The 19,563-nt window shown below is 42.5% G+C and overlaps 1 protein-coding gene across 1 annotated transcript; it reads left to right on the plus strand.

Annotated features, from left to right (window-relative positions):
• Window positions 1–1,697: 1,697 nt before the first annotated feature.
• Window positions 1,698–12,657, plus strand: RHEB (Ras homolog, mTORC1 binding; the record flags this gene model as incomplete). Its single annotated transcript, XM_077493810.1, has 7 exons — window positions 1,698–1,806; window positions 2,416–2,483; window positions 5,331–5,413; window positions 6,446–6,502; window positions 6,578–6,625; window positions 8,461–8,542; window positions 12,086–12,657. Coding segments are annotated over 7 exons (540 nt in total), but the record flags the coding sequence as incomplete, so codon positions are not given.
• Between the last annotated feature and the right edge of the window lie 6,906 nt (window positions 12,658–19,563).

The raw sequence follows: 19,563 nt of genomic DNA on the forward strand, positions 1-19,563 counted from the left end.
TAGTAGAGGAGCTCGACAACACTGAGATCTTTGCAGCAAGAGGCACTGTACTCGGGTCCCTGAGTTTCTGGCAGGTCAACAAAGATACTAAACATGGTGCAAAGTGCATGTATTAGAGATTTACTGGATATGCCCCCCAATCTGCATGCATTTCTCCATCTTCCTCTTTGACAGAATGGCGGCCTACCTTGTTTACATCCTCCAGACCTGATGAATGGCTCCTGTGTCCAATCAGTGGGATTGGGTCGCTGACGAAATCGTGTACTGGTACATGATTTTGCACAGGAGGGCCACCCTGACTCAGTATTTGTGTGGCTCGGTCCTTAAGTGGTTAATGGAGCCATTCACAAGGTGCATAAAACATGCACTGCAGAATCAAAAAATCTACAGCAAAGAACCTATACTTGTATATTCAATTAACCACTAGCCGCCCAGCCATCAGTTATACTGTGGCAGGTTAGCGTGGCTGCGCAAAACGCCGTAGCTGTATGTTTATCTTTTAAGATGTCACAGCAGGCATGTCCCCGTAGCCGATGCGCATTCTCCCCCTACAGTTAGAACACACCTAGGGACCAGTTAACCCCTTCCATGCCAGTGACACTTGTACTGTAATCGGTGGCTATTTTTAGCTCTGATCACTTTATAAATGTCAACAGTCCCAAAGTAGTGTCAAGTGTCCGATCGGTATGTCGTAGTCCTGATAAAAATTACTAGTGGGGGGGTGTTAATAAAAAAAAAAAAAAAAAGACAAACCTATCTATTTTGTAGACGTGCAAAAAGCGAAAGCAATTAAACCACCAAAAGAAAGCTGAGACCAATTTTCAGCTTTGAGCGCTGTCACACTTTGACGGTCAAGCAACATTGTATCCATATGACTTTGTTTAGGAAAAGGGGGGGGGGGGGGGGGGGGTTTGAGAGACTAACTTAAATTTTCTTGGTGTTTCATAATTTTGCAAATGAGTTTGTTTTCATGTGATCGGACATGGCTGATCACATGGTAAATGGCCACTTTGGCTCGTCACCCTTATCTTTAATCAGCAGTGTCCAAAAGACACATCGGTCACAGAGCATGCCTGCTGTGCACCTCAGGGGCGGGTTTCTGGAAGGACCTCCTGTGGAAGCCCTCCCAGAACTACAGTGCAGTACTGGGGTTATTAAGCTAATTTTACTACACAAACTTTTTCTCCTAGAAAACATATCTCAACAATACAAAAAATTGCCAATGTGGTCAGTCTAAAGATCAAGGGAATGTAGACAAAGTAAAGACAACTGCCCACTCGCCATGTCAGGCAGTGCAGTCATTTGCCACCCAACCCCATGTACTTGTATGTATTCTACAGTGTTAAGTGGTGACAGATCTGCTTTAATAAAGCTCTGTCTGATGTTTACATTTTGTGACCTAGAATTATTTAACGATCTAGTGGCATTAACACCGCAGAGCCTTTAACCTTTTGAGCAGTGTCAAATTCTGCATGGGCACAGTTCAGAGTGACACCTTTCCTTCTTGCCATCGTCTTCATTCCTTAGCTTTACTTGTGTGCACTTTTATTTTATTTATTTTTTTTATATTCCCAGGTCTTCTGTATTTTTAGTATCGGTCCTCTCAGCAGTTTAATGTATAAACATTGGTTGTGCATAGTTGCAAATGGTGGTTGACAGCTTGTGATGTGAGTCTTGTGGGTTACACTCTGCACTAATTTCTTCATAAAATTATTTTCTTTCTTTCCCCCTCAGGTAAATCTTCTTTAACAATTCAGTTTGTTGAAGGGCAGTTTGTGGATTCCTATGACCCGACTATAGAAAACAGTAAGTGTTTTTAGAATGTTAAGGGAGAAGTACGGGTTTATAAAAATCCTTTCTCACTTCTGTACTGTAGCATCAGTCCCATATCTGCTGTGAGACCAGGAATTGCGCAATCGCTTGTCAGTGGTCATAAAATCTGTCTCAGTGCAGCTAAATTCAGCCTACTTTGGTATAGCTGCGATCTTGATCGTATTAGTAGCTCAATGACTGACTCCACCCGTTGCCTGGAATGTGTCTTTAAAGTAGAACAGAGCAAGATAGTTGCTGCTCACATTATCTTGTGTGTGTGTGTGTATATGTATATATGTGTGTATATATATATATATATATATATATATACATTTTTTTTTTTTTAACTGTCCCTAGCACCATGTTGTAGGATGTCCTTCCATAATGTTTGATCATTTTGCCGTTATCACAGCAGTCAATGTGCACAGTTTAGTATTTAATTCTCCTGTAATGAACCTTAACCTTTTTGGTAGTAATGCATCACATCTGTTTGCTTTAAACAGTCACCATATCACAAATGTTATGCTTTTTAAAGGAAAGTATCTTTGTTTTCATGGTTGTAATAGGAAAGCTAGACATAACATTTTTATTTTTTTTCTTAAGCATTTACAAAACTGATCTCTATAAATGGACAAGAGTATCACCTTCAGCTAGTCGATACTGCTGGACAAGTGAGTACAAGGTGTTCTTCATTAAATGTGACCTTTAAATATAGATGTGTGGTTTCTGAACCGGTACGACAACCAACTGCCAGTAGCTGCTTATTTCTTGTAAACTGTTGGGCCCCTTTCACACATGGACCATTCGTCCATTTTTTCATCCATCTGTTGATGGATGGGGGGAAAAAACTGACATCGGTGCATTCCTATGGAAAAACAGATGATCGGTCATTTGCATCAATTTTCATCCGCTTCCGTCAAAAAAAAAAGTTATTTTCCCCCCCCCCCTCCCCTGGATGAAAGTACCATTTTTTTCATCCATCAAAATGGAACAGACGAAAAGTGTGTGTGTGTTTTTTTTTTTTTTAACCACTTAAGCCCCTGACCATTTTGCTGACAAGAGTTTATTTTTTGATTCACCACTGCGTCTCTTTAATTGACAGTTGCGCAGTCGTGGCTTCCAAACAATTTCTCCCCTACCCTCCCAAACAGAGCTTTCTTTTGGTGGTATTTGACCCCTGCTTTTTTTTTTTTTTTTTTTTTTTTTTTATTATTCCCCCCCCACTATAAACAAAGGCGACCATTTTAAAAAAACTCATTTGCTTTAATAAATATCCCCCAAAATATAGAATTTTTTTTTATTTTTTTTTCCTTGGTTTAGGCTGATATTCTTCTACATTTTGGTTTTCACAAGTTAAGTTATAGCGTCTACAAAATGGTATATGAATTGTGTATTTCATATTGTGACTGCGACATGTCAGATGATTTTGATTACTGTTTAAATGTGACTGACAGTGAAGGGGTTAAGTGTATTCTAACTGGGAGGGATGGGCTAGCTATGACGCTGTCACAAGGCAGAAAGGGGAGCCTTCAAAGGGACGCACAGGTTGATATGCACAGGTTTGCCATGCCATTCTGTTGATGTAAACCAGTTGGGAACCGGTTAATGGATAATCTCTATTCTGATTCCTAGGGAATAAAATGGTAAAAAATTGTCACAGTATCTGTGCAGAACTTCTTCTTTTTTTTTTTTTTTCTTTCCTAAATAAAATTAAAGTTGGCCCAAATTTATATATAATGCAGAGTGGTTGGAGGGAAGCTTCAGAATGGCAAAGATTTTATTACAAATTATGCGAGCAGACTGCAGTTCCTCTTTAACCACTAACGGAGCAGCTCCCGCCGGTAAACATCAGCACCTTGCTACCATAACCCCTGGTATCCTTCAGTGAGCCGTCTGGTTTAAGACAAAAGTGGTCTTGCGGCGAATCCACTGCAGAGACCACTTGGCAGCAGAAGGGTGCCCTCCCACTTACTGGAGAAATCAGTTAAGGCGAAAGGATCTGCTCCCTGGCTTGGTATGGAGATGTGAGGGGATGATGGCCCCCACCTGTCTCCATACCATCGCAGGGCGGAAGAAACATTTTAAACGTTGCTTCCACCTGTAGCTCTTAAAGGGACTTAAAAGAAATAAGTGACACCAAAAATGTTTTCACTTTTATTCCTATTTAAGGAATGTAAACATCCCTTGTAATAGGGGGGAAGCATGACAGGACCTCAAATGAGATCTGAGGTCTTTTTGACCCTCCCCCCCCATCTCAAATTTGACACTAAAATGCAATAAAAAATGCACCTGGTTCTGCCGGGCTCGCATGCAGAAGTGATCGAACGCATGAGCAGCGCGTGAAAACTGTTCAAACACATGTGAGGTATCGCCATGATCGGTAGAGCGAAAGCAATTCTAGGCTTCTTTGAAGGCTGACATATTGGGTATCAATTTATGCTGCATTACATCTTTCCAACCCCCCCCCCCCCCCCCCCCCCCCCTCAGTGCGCATTTTAAAACCGCTGCACAAATATGACCACTATTTTATTTGTGTGTATTCTAAAATTTGGGGGCTCTAAGTAATTTTCTAGCAAATGGTTTTTAACTTGTGAACCCCAAATCTCAGAGGCTCGGTCCTGAAGTGATTGCTGTCTGATTCTGGTGCAGACAAAGGGTCCTGCATGAGTTTGGGCTGAATACGATGTGAATTCAGCCATACAGTTTTTGTATGGTTGAGTCCGCATCGCATGTGATCTGCACAGCAGTGTGCTGTGGATCACATGCAATGACTAGCATCGCACCGCCTGATGGCGAGAGGCATGGGAGGGTCAAACAAGGATGATAGTTTCCTGAATAACATCTTCCTTAATGGATTAGGTCATTGATTGTTGGGAGGTTGGCAACTAGAAAGTTGTAATGGGGGACAATGAGAACCTGTCTATTTGTGTAACTAAGACTGGCTTGTCTAAAAAAAAAATTGTAGTCCTTTTGCCAAGGCACCCTGGTTGAAAGGCTGCTCTAAAGTCCTCTGACATTAAAAAAGACAGATGCAGGGACAGTTTTCCCATGCTCCACCACTAGGGAGCGGTCCTAATTGGTCTTGAAAGGGAATCCCTTAGGCCAAAACATTTTCAAGGGTATAAAATGGCTGCTTTAGATCCTAGGCCCAGACTATACATGGGGTCTTAGTCGCTACCAGAGTTTAACTTGAACTCCCACAGATTCCATGTAATTAAAACCTGAAAATGCTCATTGTTAAACTCCTCTGACCATGCTGGGTGGATTTAAGACCTGTTAGGTTGCGCTTGCATGGGATACAGTATTCTCAATATGTACATGTTTGCTGTACACAGGCATATATGGAACTCCCTTGAGTGCAAGTTGTCCACTGCAGATACCTCCATGCAAACTTTCTCAATGTATGTCCTGTTCACAGAATTTTACCTGTGCTTACTACAATAAAATTAGTAGTTCTAGAAAAAGGAGAATGTTGTCTTGAGTCTGATGTGTGAATCTTGTATTTTTTTCTTTTATAGGATGAATTTTCAATATTCCCTCAGACTTACTCCATAGATATTAATGGATATATACTTGTATATTCAGTCACCTCCATTAAAAGGTGAGTTTCTTTCCCAGTATTAATGTATTGGCTGTTTCTCTTGGGGGGGGGGGGGGGGGGGGGTGAGTCTTCCCAAATTTTAGTTTTGAACTTTTCACCTGTTTTGAGGCAATGTTCTTTATTTTGGTTTCATATTGAGAAAATGGCCCTCCTGAACCAGAGGTTTCAATCATGTCTCCTTTCCTCCACACTGTACATAGTTGCGCTGCTGGAGCCGCTTTAATATGGGTGCCCGGCTGTGGCTTCACAGCTAGGCAATCATCTGGGGCCTCCCAGACTGCCGGGAGGGGGTTGGAGGTGATCTCCCTTCCGGAGCGTCTGGTAGGAGCTGGGACCCTCTCAAAAAAAATAATAAATTCGATGGCTTCTCACCAATATGAAGTGTGGGAACACATTCTATAAATGGGGGGGGGCCTCGGTTTCAGTGTATTGAGCCATCAATTTAGCCAATCCATATACTTGTCATTGGTCAGTGACTGACTTATTGAATTCAGTGGGCCTACACAACGGCCATCAAAGAAATGCCATCTGCAGCTTTATTAGGGATGCACCGATGCTTGCGTGGTGTGTTTTGTTTACACTTCAGCTGTCAGTAATGGTACAAAGCATTGAAAAGTAATTTACAAACTTAAATTGTTAAATGTGAAAATATTCACTAACAAAGTAAAAGGGTTTCAATTTTTTTATATTTTATCATTTATAAAATAAACGTGAACAAAAAAAGCAGGAAAATTGGAGAATGGGGAGTTAATTAAGGTTAATGGGTTAAACACACAAACATTTTGTTTGTTCCCACTGATGGCTCAAAGAACCGAGTCTGAAAGTATCAGTTTCAGGTATCGGTGCATTCACACGAGTACCTATACTTGTGTAAATACTCTATCGGTGCAACCCTATTTGTTATACTACTTTCTTGGCTGGAAAGTTTTCGATCTAAGAGCTGAGAGTAAAGGGTGGTTGAGTTTGTTCTTTGCCAAAAATACTTTTGCAGTCTAATTGTTTGTTTGTATTTTTTTTTTTTTTTTTTCGTAGTTTTGAAGTGATTAAAGTAATCCACGAGAAGTTGTTGGACATGGTTGGGAAAGTCCAGTAAGTGAAATTTTTCTGGTTAACTTCTGCATTTGGCAAACCTCTATAGATTACTGATTGACCTGTCTTTTGCAGGGTACCCATAATGTTGGTTGGAAATAAGAAAGATTTGCACATGGAAAGGTATGTTACAGCTTCTGTCTGCAAATTAACTTCAATCCTTGTGTAGTTTCTGGTGTAATGCATATGGAAATATACCTTCTGTCCACCAGCAGAGTTTTCCCCCTTCAACATGACCAGTGTAGAATTATCAATCCAGGCATATAGAGGTAACTAGTATGGAGTGTAATGCTGGCCACAGCATCCTTACAATTTCTTGTCAAATTGGTGTGGGATCATAAGGCTTTTTATACTGCTACCGTATAAAAAAAATAGTGTCACACTAAGATTGTGAAAACAATTAATATACGTGGAAAATATAAATAAGTACTGGAGGAATAATCCCACTTTTATTGTGCAAACAAAGTTGCATATCATAAATAGTTGTTATGCAACACAGTGTAAATAGGGCTGCATATCACGAATACTAGAGAGAAGCTGTTGCCAGTTCATCAATCTGTAAAAATGTCCTCTTATTGTGCTAAATAAAAGCTCAATCGTCTCATCCAAAATATAACAAGAGGAGAGAGGGGAACCGGCAGCAACAATCTGTTTGAAGTGATGTTTATATGCGCAACCTTCTATGACTGTAAGGCGGGTACTCTTACCAATGATGTTGGACCCACCTGTCATACGACAGTGTGTCTGAAAGGCTTGTATCACAGAAGATTGTACTCTGGCCTTCAGTAGGATGGATCCCGGTATGTAGTCCTCATTTAACCGTCCTGGGTCACGGATAGAGGTAATTCTTCCCAACAACCAACCTACTGAAGGCCACAGTACAATATTCTGTGATACAAGCCTTTCAGATCCACTGTCGTACGACAGGTGGGTCCAACATCATTGGTAAGAGTACCCGCCTTACATTCATGGAATAAAACTTCAGACAGATTGTTGCTGCCGGTTCCCCTCTCCTCTTATGTTTTGGATGAGAAGATTGGGCTTTTTTTTTATTTAGCACGATAAGGACATTTTTACAGATTGATGAACCGACAACAGCTTCTCTCTAGTATTCATGATATGCAGCCTTATTTACACTGTGTTGCATAACTGATATGCAACTCTATTTGCACTTTATTGCACAATAACGGATTATTCCTCCAGTACTTATTGTGTTTATCTTTTCCTTTTTTTTTTCACATATGTTTTCACACTCTTAGCGCTACACTATTTTATATTCGTTTTGACTGAGTGATAGCTGCTGATCTTCATTAGGGTAGTGCAGTGTTTTTTCCTTTTCGTTTTTATACTGCTGACTGGCCAGTGCCTTTCCTTCTCATTTCCAGCAAGGGAGTGAAGAAGCGCTTCCCGTGCTCCTATACAATCTTGCTCCCAGCTAAAGGCTCTTAAATTGCAGGAGTGGCCAATTGCTACCACCAGTGGGTCGAAGGACAGTGTCACATGGTCTCTATATGAAAGTAGTGGATCTTTTTCTTTGCTCTAGGTGGGAAAGGGGTTATACGTGGTTGTAGGGGCCAGGGCTGGTATAAACCTGGAAATGATTGCTTTGCAAAGTCAAAGCTCTAAATCAAAAAAATAAAAATTTAAGGAACACTTGGATTTTGGCTATAGATCTTTAGGAAGTGTGGAACAAAAATATTTTCTCTTAAAATGAATTGCTTCTCTACCACAGCCATTTTAAATTTTATGAAAAATGTAAATGTGCCTCTTAGGCCTGAAATATATATATATATATATATATATATATATATATATATATATATATATATATATATATATATATATATATATATATATATATATTTATTTTTTTTTTTTTTTTTTTGAAAGCAGAGGCCCTGGAGCATAACATTTTTATGTTTGTAAGTTTGTCAAACTACTTCTGACTGTTTTTGCAGGGTGATCAGTTATGAAGAAGGAAAAGCCTTAGCAGAATCATGGAATGCTGCTTTCTTGGAATCTTCTGCTAAAGAGAATCAGGTTAGTTTAAGTATAAGATTGGCTAAAATCGTGTGGGGTTTTTTTTTTTTTTTTTTTTTTTTTTTTTTTTTTTTTTTTTTGAAAACTTGTACAAGTCTTTTTCCACTGATAACTTGCACCTTCCCAGATATGAAGAGCATAGGGGATACATGTGTTTGATCCTGTACTTGTGGGCTGAAATGCATGTTATGTACAGTGCCTTGCGAAAGTATTTGGCCCCCTTGCGTTAATACTTTGTAGAGCCACCTTTTGCTGCGATTACAGCTGCAATTCGCTTGGGGTATGTCTCTATCAGTTTTGCATATCGAGAGACTGAAATTCTTGCCCATTCTTCCTTGCAAAACAACTCGAGCTCAGTGAGGTTGGATGGAGAGCGTTTGTGAACAGCAGTTTTCAGCTTTCCACAGATTCTCGATTGGATTCAGGTCTGGACTTTGACTTGGCCATTCTAACACCTGGATATGTTTATTTGTGAACCATTCCTTTGTAGATTTTGCTGTATGTTTGGGATCATTGTCTTGTTGGAACATAAATCTCTGTCCCAGTTTCAGGTCTTTTGCAGACTCCAACATGTTTTCATCTGTATTTGGCTGCATCCATCTTCCCCCCCCCCCCCCCCCCCCCCCCCCCCCCCCAATTTTAACAATCTTCCCTGTCCCTGCTGAAGAAAAGCAGGCCTAAACCATGATGCTGCCACCACCATGTTTGACAGTGGGGATGGTGTGTTGAGGGTGATGAGCTGTGTTGCTTTTACGCCAAACATATCGTTTTGCATTGTGGGCAAAATTTGATTTTGGTTTCATCTGACCAGAGCACCTTCTTCCACATGTTTGGTGTGTCTCCCAGGTGGCTTGTGACAAACTTTAGACGAGACTATTTATGGATATCTTTGAGAAATGGCTTTCTTCTTGCTACTCTTCCATAAAGGCCAGATTTGTGCAGTGTACGACTGATTGTTGTCCTATGGACAGACTCTCCCACCTCAGCTGTAGTTCTCTGCAGTTCATCCAGAGTGATCATGGGCCTCTTGGCTGCATCTCTGATCAGTCTTCTCCTTGTCTGAGCTGAAAGTTGAGAGGGACGGCCAGGTCTTGGTAGATTTGCAGTGGTCTGATACTCCCATTTCAAAATGATCGCTTGGACAGTGCTCCTTGGGAGGTTTAAAGCTTGGGAAATCTTTTTGTATCCAAATCCGGCTTTAAACTTCTCCCAACAGTATTACGGACCTCCTGGTGTGTTCCTTGGTCTTCATGATGCTCTCTTTCAACAGAACCCTGAGACTATCACAGAGCAGGTGCATTTATACAGAGACTTGCTTACACACAGGTGGATTCTATTTATCACCATCAGTCATTTAGGACAACATTGGATCATTCAGAGATCCTCGCTGAACTTCTGGAGTGAGTTTGCTGCACTGAAAGTAAAGGGGCCGAATAATTTTGCACGCACCACTTTTCAGTTTTTTATTTGCTAAAAAAGTTTAAATTGTCCAATAGATTTCGTTCCACTTCACAATTGTCCCACTTGTTGGTGATTCTTCACAAAAAGTACAAATTTTATATCTTTGTTTGAAGCCTGAAATGTGGCAAAAGGTTGAAAAGTTCAAGGGGGCCGAATACTTTCGCAAGGCACTGTATATGGTGAACATGCCCTTAAGATCACAGATTAGGATTCTGAGTTTTATTTAAAAAACTTACTATTCTGGGCTGTAACCTACATCCAGATACAGCAGAAGACATGTCATGGGGGGAGGGGTCCCCCAAAATACCACATTCACCCCATTTCCCACACCCATCCAAACTGTAGGGCACTTTTTCTCCAGAAGCGATGCTAGATGCCCTATCAACCTGCAGTTGGTATAGAAAATAACATTTTGTTACATTAAAGTCTGAAATGAAGACTAAGGCCCGGTTCACACCGCTGCGGGGGGAGATCCGGATGTGATTCGCACAGCAAATCACATCCGATCTCCGTAGCGATGCGAGTTCAGCCATACAGATAGTATGGCTGAATTCGCAGCGCTCCTGCAGCAAACTCGCACGGGACCCTTTTTTTTGGGTCCGCAACAGAATCGGCAGATCGCACTGCGATATGCCGACGGATCTGGGGGTCATTAACATAACATTGACACTCCCAGCCGTCCGCATAGGGCAGTGTGAACTGCCGGCGGGAGGTGTGCGATGCGGGTAAACGCCGCGGATTCGCGGCGTTCCCGCATCGCTATAGTGTGAACCCGGCCAAAAGATGACTATAAAACCAATCACGGAGTTGATCACCCCCTCCAAAAAAACGTAATCTGCTGTGTATAGAATCGCCTTCTTGTCCAAGACTGGTATTTGCACCCAGTTCTGGGCATAGACTCCCACGGGAGTCTATGCTTCTTCCTGTCCCAGTGTGCTGTCTACTGGGACACACGGGTCCCAGAGTCAGTGCGGACCATTCCCATTTCGCTGCGTGACTCGCACGTGCGAAGTAGGGAACCAGGAAGTGAAGCCGAAACACTTCACTTCCTGATAACCGCACCTAGAATGGCAGCAGCCGAGAGCTGAGCGAACGGCCTCAGCTGCCAACACTGTTGGGACTGGTGAGTGTCCATTTATTAAGTCAGCAGCTGTAGTATTTATAGCTGCTGGCTTTTAACTTTATTTTTTATTTTTTTCCTAGTGGACTACCTCTTTAAAGGGGTTGTATACCCACATTTTTAACTTTTACCTACAGGAAAGCCTATAATAAGGCTTACCTGTAGGTAAAAAAAATATCTCCTAAACCTGTACGGTTTAGGAGATATTCCCCTCGGTATGCGCCGCTGACTGCAGCGGCGCATGCGCACAAGGGGTTTCTCGCCGTCAAAATCCGGCAGCGGCCGGACTGAAATCTCCCGCGCGGGAGTGACGATATCGCGGCTCTCGCCACTCACAGCGCCGGAGCTGCGATACCCGGAAGAAACGCAGAGGGAGCATGTCAGCTCCCTCGACGTGGATCGGGCCAGATGTCGGGGCCTCGTTCTAAGGTAAGTATTTCATAATGAGCTAGTATGCGGTGCATACTAGCTCATTATGCCTTTTGCTTTGCAGGTTTCAAAAAAAAAAAAAAATGTGCGGGTTTACTACCGCTTTAAGTTGATAACATGCAATTTCTCTTGTGTGCCACGAATACTGCATGTCAGATACTTTTAATATCCTTTGGCAAACTGCTACACTGCAGGACGTGGATTATTGATGTTATATAAATGTTCTATAATAAGTCATTTGATTAAAAAAAAATTATAAACCAAGTTGGACAAGACTTGCTGCTGGCAATGGGCTTGCTTAGTAATGAAACCTGGTGAGTGAAAATCTGGTGTAGCTGTGCATGGTAGCCAATTGGCTTCTAACTTCATCTTGTTTTTAAGCTTTGGAAAAAAAAAAAAAAAAAAAATGTGGTTTCTATCCAGGGTGGTACCAGATATTGCACACCAGTTTTTGTAAATGTCTAGGAATGTCCAAAACTTAGTGTGGGTTTTTGCAAAGACTGACTTTTTTATTTATTTATTTTCTTCTCCAGACTGCTGTTGATGTTTTTAAAAGAATAATTTTAGAAGCCGAAAAGATTGATGGTGGATGTTCACAAGGGAAGTCTTCCTGCTCCGTAATGTAATTCCACTACACAAGCTGCGGACACTGGGAATATATTCTACTTGAATAAGCAAACTGCCTGTTCTACTTCAAAACTAGGGTTTCATGTAACTAATTCCTCGCCCAGGAGGTGTGGTATTGCTAGCAGCACCATGTGTCCTCTTCTGGGATTGGAAGGGTTACACTGATTTTTCAGAATAGGGATGGTCACAGCCGCCTTTATTTAGTTTTTTTTTTTTGTTTTTTTCCATGCAGATTATTCAGGAATCTGACTACTTCAGCTCTTCAATCACACACTTTCAATTTGTATATCCATATTTCTTAATATTATGGCCAATACTTTTTTACAGGCATTAATTTCAGTGTAGTTTGTTTATAATATTGTAATCACTCAAATGATGCATATTGTTACATTATTCTTTACTTAACCCAGCTTGAACGTCAGTGTTTCTTTCTTTGTTCAGTGTAAACTTGTAAATAAAACCAGCTGCAGACCTTAAAGCTCTTTGTGCTTTTTAACCACTTGCCTACTGAGCACACCCTTCCTGACCAAGCCAATTTCCCGCTTTCAGTGCTCACATTTTTGAATGACAATTAGTCATGCAAGACTGTACCCATGACATTTTTGCCCTTTCACACAAATTGAGCTTTCTTTTGGTGGTATTTAGTCAGCACTGAGTTAACTTTATTGTACTCTAGATTAACTTAACGACCACCCACTGTGTGTGTGTATATATATGTATGTATATGTGTGTGTGTGTGTGTGTGTGTGTGTGTATATATATATATATATATTATATTATATTATATTATATTATATTATATTATATTATATTATATTATATTATATTATATTATATTATATTATATTATATTATATTATATTATATTATATTATATTATATTATATTATATTATATTATATTATATTATCATTCTCTATATCGGCACTTTGAAGATGGATATCTCGGTAACTGCAGCAGCTGCTGCCACAACCAAGGTATCCATCCTTTTTAGTCAGCGGTTCTGTTTACAATGATGGTCTTTGTGGCGGATTCGCCGCAAGATCACCGTTGGCGGCAGGAGAGGGGCCCTCCGCCGCTTAAAGGAGCCGTCGGTAGTGGCAGAGGTGATCGGGTCCTTTTCCTTCAGTGGTATGGATACGAGTAAGGGGAAGATGGCCCCCACCCATCTCCATACCATGGCCGAATTGACATCAAGACGTCAATCCCGCCCATACGTCTTAAAGGGCCATTTTGTCTTTCATTAATACACAGCATCTTCATCTTAGGTTATATCGCCCCTTTAGGAGAGGACTAAGCAGAACATGTTGACATCAAAACTGCCCAGGGGGTGGTCCTACTGTCTATAATACCTTGCTGTATAGATCCTGGTAGTCTCCCCAGCCTGGCCATAGAGCGTGAGCAGACCTTTTGCTACGTGCTGGGTCGGCCATGACATGCCCTGTCCGATCCAGGGGTGGCCGGTGAACTATTTGCTCCGGGGCACACATGACCGGGCTACTGCTGTCGGTGTGCAATGGCCAACAGCCACCCCATACTGCTCGGGTGATGGGTCTGTCCATCGAATGCATCCAGCAATCCCTACAGGAGGTGTAAGTATGGTTCCACCTGTCTCAGCAGGATGGAGCAGCTGGGCATTCCCTGTGAGGTCAACTAGAGTCTCTCCTGCTCCACTGTGTGACTGGGCACATGGTGCATGTACCTGGCCAGGGGGGCTGTGTTGGGGGATCAGCTTGTCCTCTTCACGGTTTCTGGGCCATGGTGGGGTGGTTTGGTGTGTATGCCATGTGGCATACTGGGGGGGGGACCGCCTTCACAGTGTATAGCCCCTGTGTCGCTCTCTGGCATCTCCCTGGGAATTTGGTTATCCATCCATCCACAGTTTAGATTCTCATTTAAACGTTACATGTAAAAAGGAGAATCCATAGTGTAGTATGTCTTTAAGAAAGGTTTATTGTAAACCAAACTACTCGCATCTTATCAGAGCAATTTATATATAACAGCCCCGAATCGGTGTTTGGGGAAAAAAGTGAGATTACATATAAAATTGTGATACTACTGCAAAATTCTTAAGATGTTTTGCGGTACGAGCTGCCTCTACTTGGTGTTACATCCCCCCCCCCACCCGAAAACAGGTGGGGGGCTTATTAGCATGTGAAAAAGTCAGGTAGAATTGGCGCTATACCCTTAAATAAAATGTGTCAATGTGTGGAACTCAATTAATAAACGTATTCCTAATCCATGCAATTGGTTAAACAGTTATACATCCATAACAATAAAGGTTGTGAAACAAAAAAAAATTTGTTAATTTAAACATAGTGAAAAATATTGAAATAAATGCAATATTATCCTATAAACATAAAATGACGACAAGTCCTTTGTAATATATTAAACAGTTCATAATCCAAATGGTGCCTCATGCAAATATCCAAAGAAAATCCCCCCCCCCCCTTGCGCTTTGGTGAAAATGAATTGTATTGCGCTCACCAGATCTTTACCCCCCTACTGGGGGGGGGGGGGGGGGGGACCGCCTTCACAGTGTATAGCCCCTGTGTCGCTCTCTGGCATCTCCCTGGGAATTTGGTTATCCATCCATCCACAGTTTAGATTCTCATTTAAACGTTACATGTAAAAAGGAGAATCCATAGTGTAGTATGTCTTTAAGAAAGGTTTATTGTAAACCAAACTACTCGCATCTTATCAGAGCAAGATTCACTATAAGAAATCCTCACACCACCAGCTGCTGTGGTGTATTCAAAAGAGGTCACTGCTCTATAGCCACACCTACCAGTTTTGTTGTGCTGATGTCATCATGACGAAACCGGTAGGTGTGGCTATAGAGCAGTGACCTCTTTTGAATACAGGACTCTGGCTGGGGAGGACGGACACTGCCCTAAATGGTGCTGCGTGGAGCAAAAAGGAGGACCCTGGACCCTGAAGAGCCGGCCAAGGACTCAGATCCTGTGGGGGATGCGAGAATAAAGAGCAGCCAATGTGATGGAGCTCTGCTAGTCACCCTTGACCTCCAGCCACCCATGCACACTGTGCGCTGGTGCTCCTAGCCACCTTTGCTGGCACTGGCTATATGTACAGGGGGGCCCCATGGGCCCCCTGCAGCACAGGCCTGGTTCACAGTTGGGACTCCTGCCATGACCCAAAACACAGCAAAAATTAGCACAGTGGTTGAAAGAGAAAGAGGTGAATGTCCTTGCATGGCTTAGTCGGAGCCCAGACAATGGGATTTAATAAAATGTGATTATTTTAAATGAGGATGATTCTTTTCTAAAACCCACTGTATGTGTGATTTCTAATGGCCTGTTTTGTGCATAGGCCTCATTTGCTCAGGCCTTATATATGAAATTCAATTTCACAACATATTACTTTACTCTAGCCTTCTTTAACGGCTTGCTGACCACCGCCCCCAGGCAGGCAAATGGGTGTACAGGTACGTCCCTTTAAATTTGCCACTCCCAGTTAGAATCATTCCCTAGGACACACTTAACCCTTTCATTGCCCCTAGTGGTTAAACCCTTCCCTGCCAGTGTCATTTACACAGTATTCAGTGCGTTTTTATAGCACTGATTGCTGTACAAATGACTGGTCCCTAAAAAGTGTCCGATTTCTCTGCTGTAATATCACGATAAAAATCGCAGATCACCACTATTACTAATAAAAAGAAAATAATAATAAAAATGCCATAAAACTATCCCCTATTTTGTAGACGCTATACCTTTTGCGCAAACCAATCATCAATATACACTTATTGTGATTTACCAAAAATATGTAGAAGATTACACATCGGCCTAAACTATGGCAAAAAAAATACCATATTTATCGGTGTATAACACCCCCCCCTCCTTAAAAGCGTGGGTGTGTTATACGCTGAACCCCTGCCGATTGTGAGCCTCTCAGCGGCTTTCAGCTGCTCTGTCCTGCATGAGCCATCGAGAGCTACCAAGCGCCGCCGAGATACACAGGACATCCGGCTCTGTATTTGGCTGCACCATTTTTAAACGGCAAGGCTGCAGATGTACACTGATAAGCCTGCATTGATGGGCATTTAAATGTATTTTTTTTTTTTCCTTCCCTCCTAAAAGTTTTTCATCCTTAAAATTTCCTAAACTTGGGGTGTGTGTTATACGCCAATAAATACGTTAGTTTATATATTTTGGGGGATATTTTATTATAGCAAAAAGTACAAAATTGTGGTTTTTTTTTTTATAGTGCAAAAAATAAAAACCGCAGAGATGTTAAAATAGCACCAAAAGAAAGCTCTGTGTGGGAATAAAAGGACGTCAATTTTGTTTGGGTACAACGTTGCACAACTGCGCAAAAAAAGCGCATTGCCAATTTGCAAAAAATGGCCCGGTCATTCAGCAGCCAAATCTTGCAGGGCTGAAGTGGTTAAGAAATGGCCTTGTTCCAGAAGGTTCTGCATTATACAGAACACTTAACTTAATATTTTTATATGGAATGTTGAAGTCAGTTTTTCATACATGCATCGCTTGAATATATTCCATTTGTATTTGTACATAGATGGCCCAGGAAGCCTGGCTGCTGAGGCTTCTCTGATGCTTCTGCAGTACAGACAGCCCCCGGATTACAAAAATGTGTTTGTTCTTAACCCCTTCAGCCCTGGATGATTTGTCTGCTCAATGACCAGGCCATTTTTTTTGGCAATAGGGCACTGCAACGCTTTAACTGACAATTGTGCCGGTCCTGCGATGCTGTACCCAAACAAAATTGACGTCTTCCCCCCACACATAGACCTTTATTTTGGTGGCATTTGATTGCCTCTACGGGTTTTATTTTTTGCGCTATAAACAAAAGAGCAACAATTTTGAAAAAAAACACAATGTCTTACTTTTTGCTATAATAATGATCCCACATTTTTTATTTAAAAAAAAACGTTTTCTCAGCTTAGGACGATATGTATTCTACATATTTTTGGTAATAAGCGTATATTGATTGGTTTGCGCAAAAGTTATAGCGTCTACAAAATAGGGGATAGATTTATAGCATTTTTATAATTTTTTTTTACTAGAAATGGGGGTGAATTGCGATTTCTATCGAGACTGCTATATTGCGGCGGACAAATTGGACGTTTTTGACACATTTTTGGGACCATTGACAATTACTGCACAAGTGCACTTGAAAGTGCAGTCGCTGTAAATCTGAGAAGATCTGAAATGAGGGGAAGCTCTGCTGATTTTATCATCCAATCATGTACAAGCAAAAATGCTGTTTTTTATTTTCCTTTCATGTCCCCCTCAGATCTACAGTGACTGCACTTTCGAGTGCACTTGTAGTGCAAAGTGGATTTGCCTTTAGTAAATCCCCCCCTCCCCATCTGTGGTACTTCTAAGGCCCTTTCACACATACGGACCGTTTAGGTCCGCCTGTCAGTTTTTTCAGGCTGACCTGAATGGAAGCTCCATGTACCTCTATGGAACGGCGGATGCCAGCTTTGACCGCTGACATCCGCTCCGCTAAATCCAGATGGATGGAAACCCTATTTTCCATCCGTCGATCAGATCAGATGAAAACAGACAGGTGGTCTGTTTTCATCAAATCTCCCCATATAAAAGAGCGGAGATCTGACAGGTTTGTCTCTGCTCAGTGAGTGGAGATGGACCTATAACCCGCTGTCTCAGCGGGGATCAACGGAGCGATCACTGCTGAGCAAGCGGAATCCTTAAAACGGATCCGCACGTGTGAAAGGGGCCTAATGGACTGCTTTGTGCATATGCCTCATTTGCATAAGTGGCCCCATGTTTTGGTAGTTTTTTTTTGTGTGTGTGTGTGTGTGTGTGTGTGTGTGTGTGTGTGTATGTATGTATATATATACATACACACAATATAATATTACCTAACATTGATGGCTTTTGGCAATATGGTTGTCTTTATGCATAAATTTACATAGAGAACATGTGAGTGAATGGTTTAGGGATCAGACCTCTGCGCAGAGGCCTGACCAGGGTACCTTTTATGGGATATTTTGTGCCTTATATATGAAGTTCACAACCTAGTACTCTATAAATGTGATAAAAAAAAAAAATAGTTTGTAGTACCCTGCAAGGAGCCTCCATCCCCATTGTACATGCAAATGCAGAGTTTTGCCCTTCGAGTCTTTAGATAAAGTGCCACAACCAGTAATAAAAACATAGTACATGTTTATCGAGTATATGCCAGCAATAACACTGGAAAAAGGTGTTATAATGCCAAACAGTTGGCCCAAATATACAGATCCATTACACGGTTACATATAGTAATCCAATAGTCCATGGTACGTGTGTCATAGCATCTATGGCAGGCATGTCCAAAGTCCGGCCCGCGGCCCGGTTTTGAACGACCCGCCTGGTTATTTAAACATATACATCTTTTGTGGCCCCCGGCGATCTCCCAGCGCCGGGGTCACAAAAGATATATAGTCCAGCTGCCTTGGAGGGAGGAGGCAGGACGAGTGCCGTGCACACAGGCTGAGAATTTCCTGTGTACATGGCAGCTGTAATAGGAAGTCCCATCTCTGCCATTGGACGACTGTTCTGTCCATCAGAGGAGGCGGGACTTTCTCTTAAAGGGGCCGTTGTGGAAACAGGAAATTCTCCTGTAGGATGTCTTTGGCGCTTGTCCTGCCCTCCATGGCTGCACTGATGGTAATGGTGGCTGCATTCCTAGCAATTGCAATTGTGGGGCTGCATTCCTGGCAATGGTGGCTGCATTCCTGGCAATGGTGGCTGCATTCCTGGCAATGGTGGCTGCATTCCTGGCAATGGTGGCTGCATTCCTGGCAATGGTGGCTGCATTCCTGGCAATGGTGGCTGCATTCCTGGCAATGGTGGCTGCATTCCTGGCAATGGTGGCTGCATTCCTGGCAATGGTGGCTGCATTCTCGGCAATGGTGGGGCTGCATTCCCGGCAATGGTGGGGCTGCATTCCCGGCAATGGTGGGGCTGCATTCCCGGCAATGGTGGGGCTGCATTCCCGGCAATGGTGGGGCTGCATTCCCGGCAATGGTGTGGCTGCATTCCCGGCAATGGTGTGGCTGCATTCCGGGCAATGGTGTGGCTGCATTCCGGGCAATGGTGTGGCTGCATTCCGGGCAATGGTGTGGCTGCATTCCGGGCAATGGTGTGGCTGCATTCCGGGCAATGGTGTGGCTGCATTCCGGGCAATGGTGTGGCTGCATTCCGGGCAATGGTGTGGCTGCATTCCGGGCAATGGTGTGGCTGCATTCCGGGCAATGGTGTGGCTGCATTCCGGGCAATGGTGGGGCTGCATTCCGGGCAATGGTGGGGCTGCATTCCGGGCAATGGTGGGGCTGCATTCCGGGCAATGGTGGGGCTGCATTCCGGGCAATGGTGGGGCTGCATTCCGGGCAATG

The sequence above is a fragment of the Lithobates pipiens genome, unplaced genomic scaffold (assembly GCF_037356315.1).
Source record: "Lithobates pipiens isolate NorthernLeopardFrog02 unplaced genomic scaffold, aLitPip1_a1.2 Scaffold_19, whole genome shotgun sequence".
NCBI lineage: Eukaryota > Metazoa > Chordata > Amphibia > Anura > Ranidae > Lithobates > Lithobates pipiens.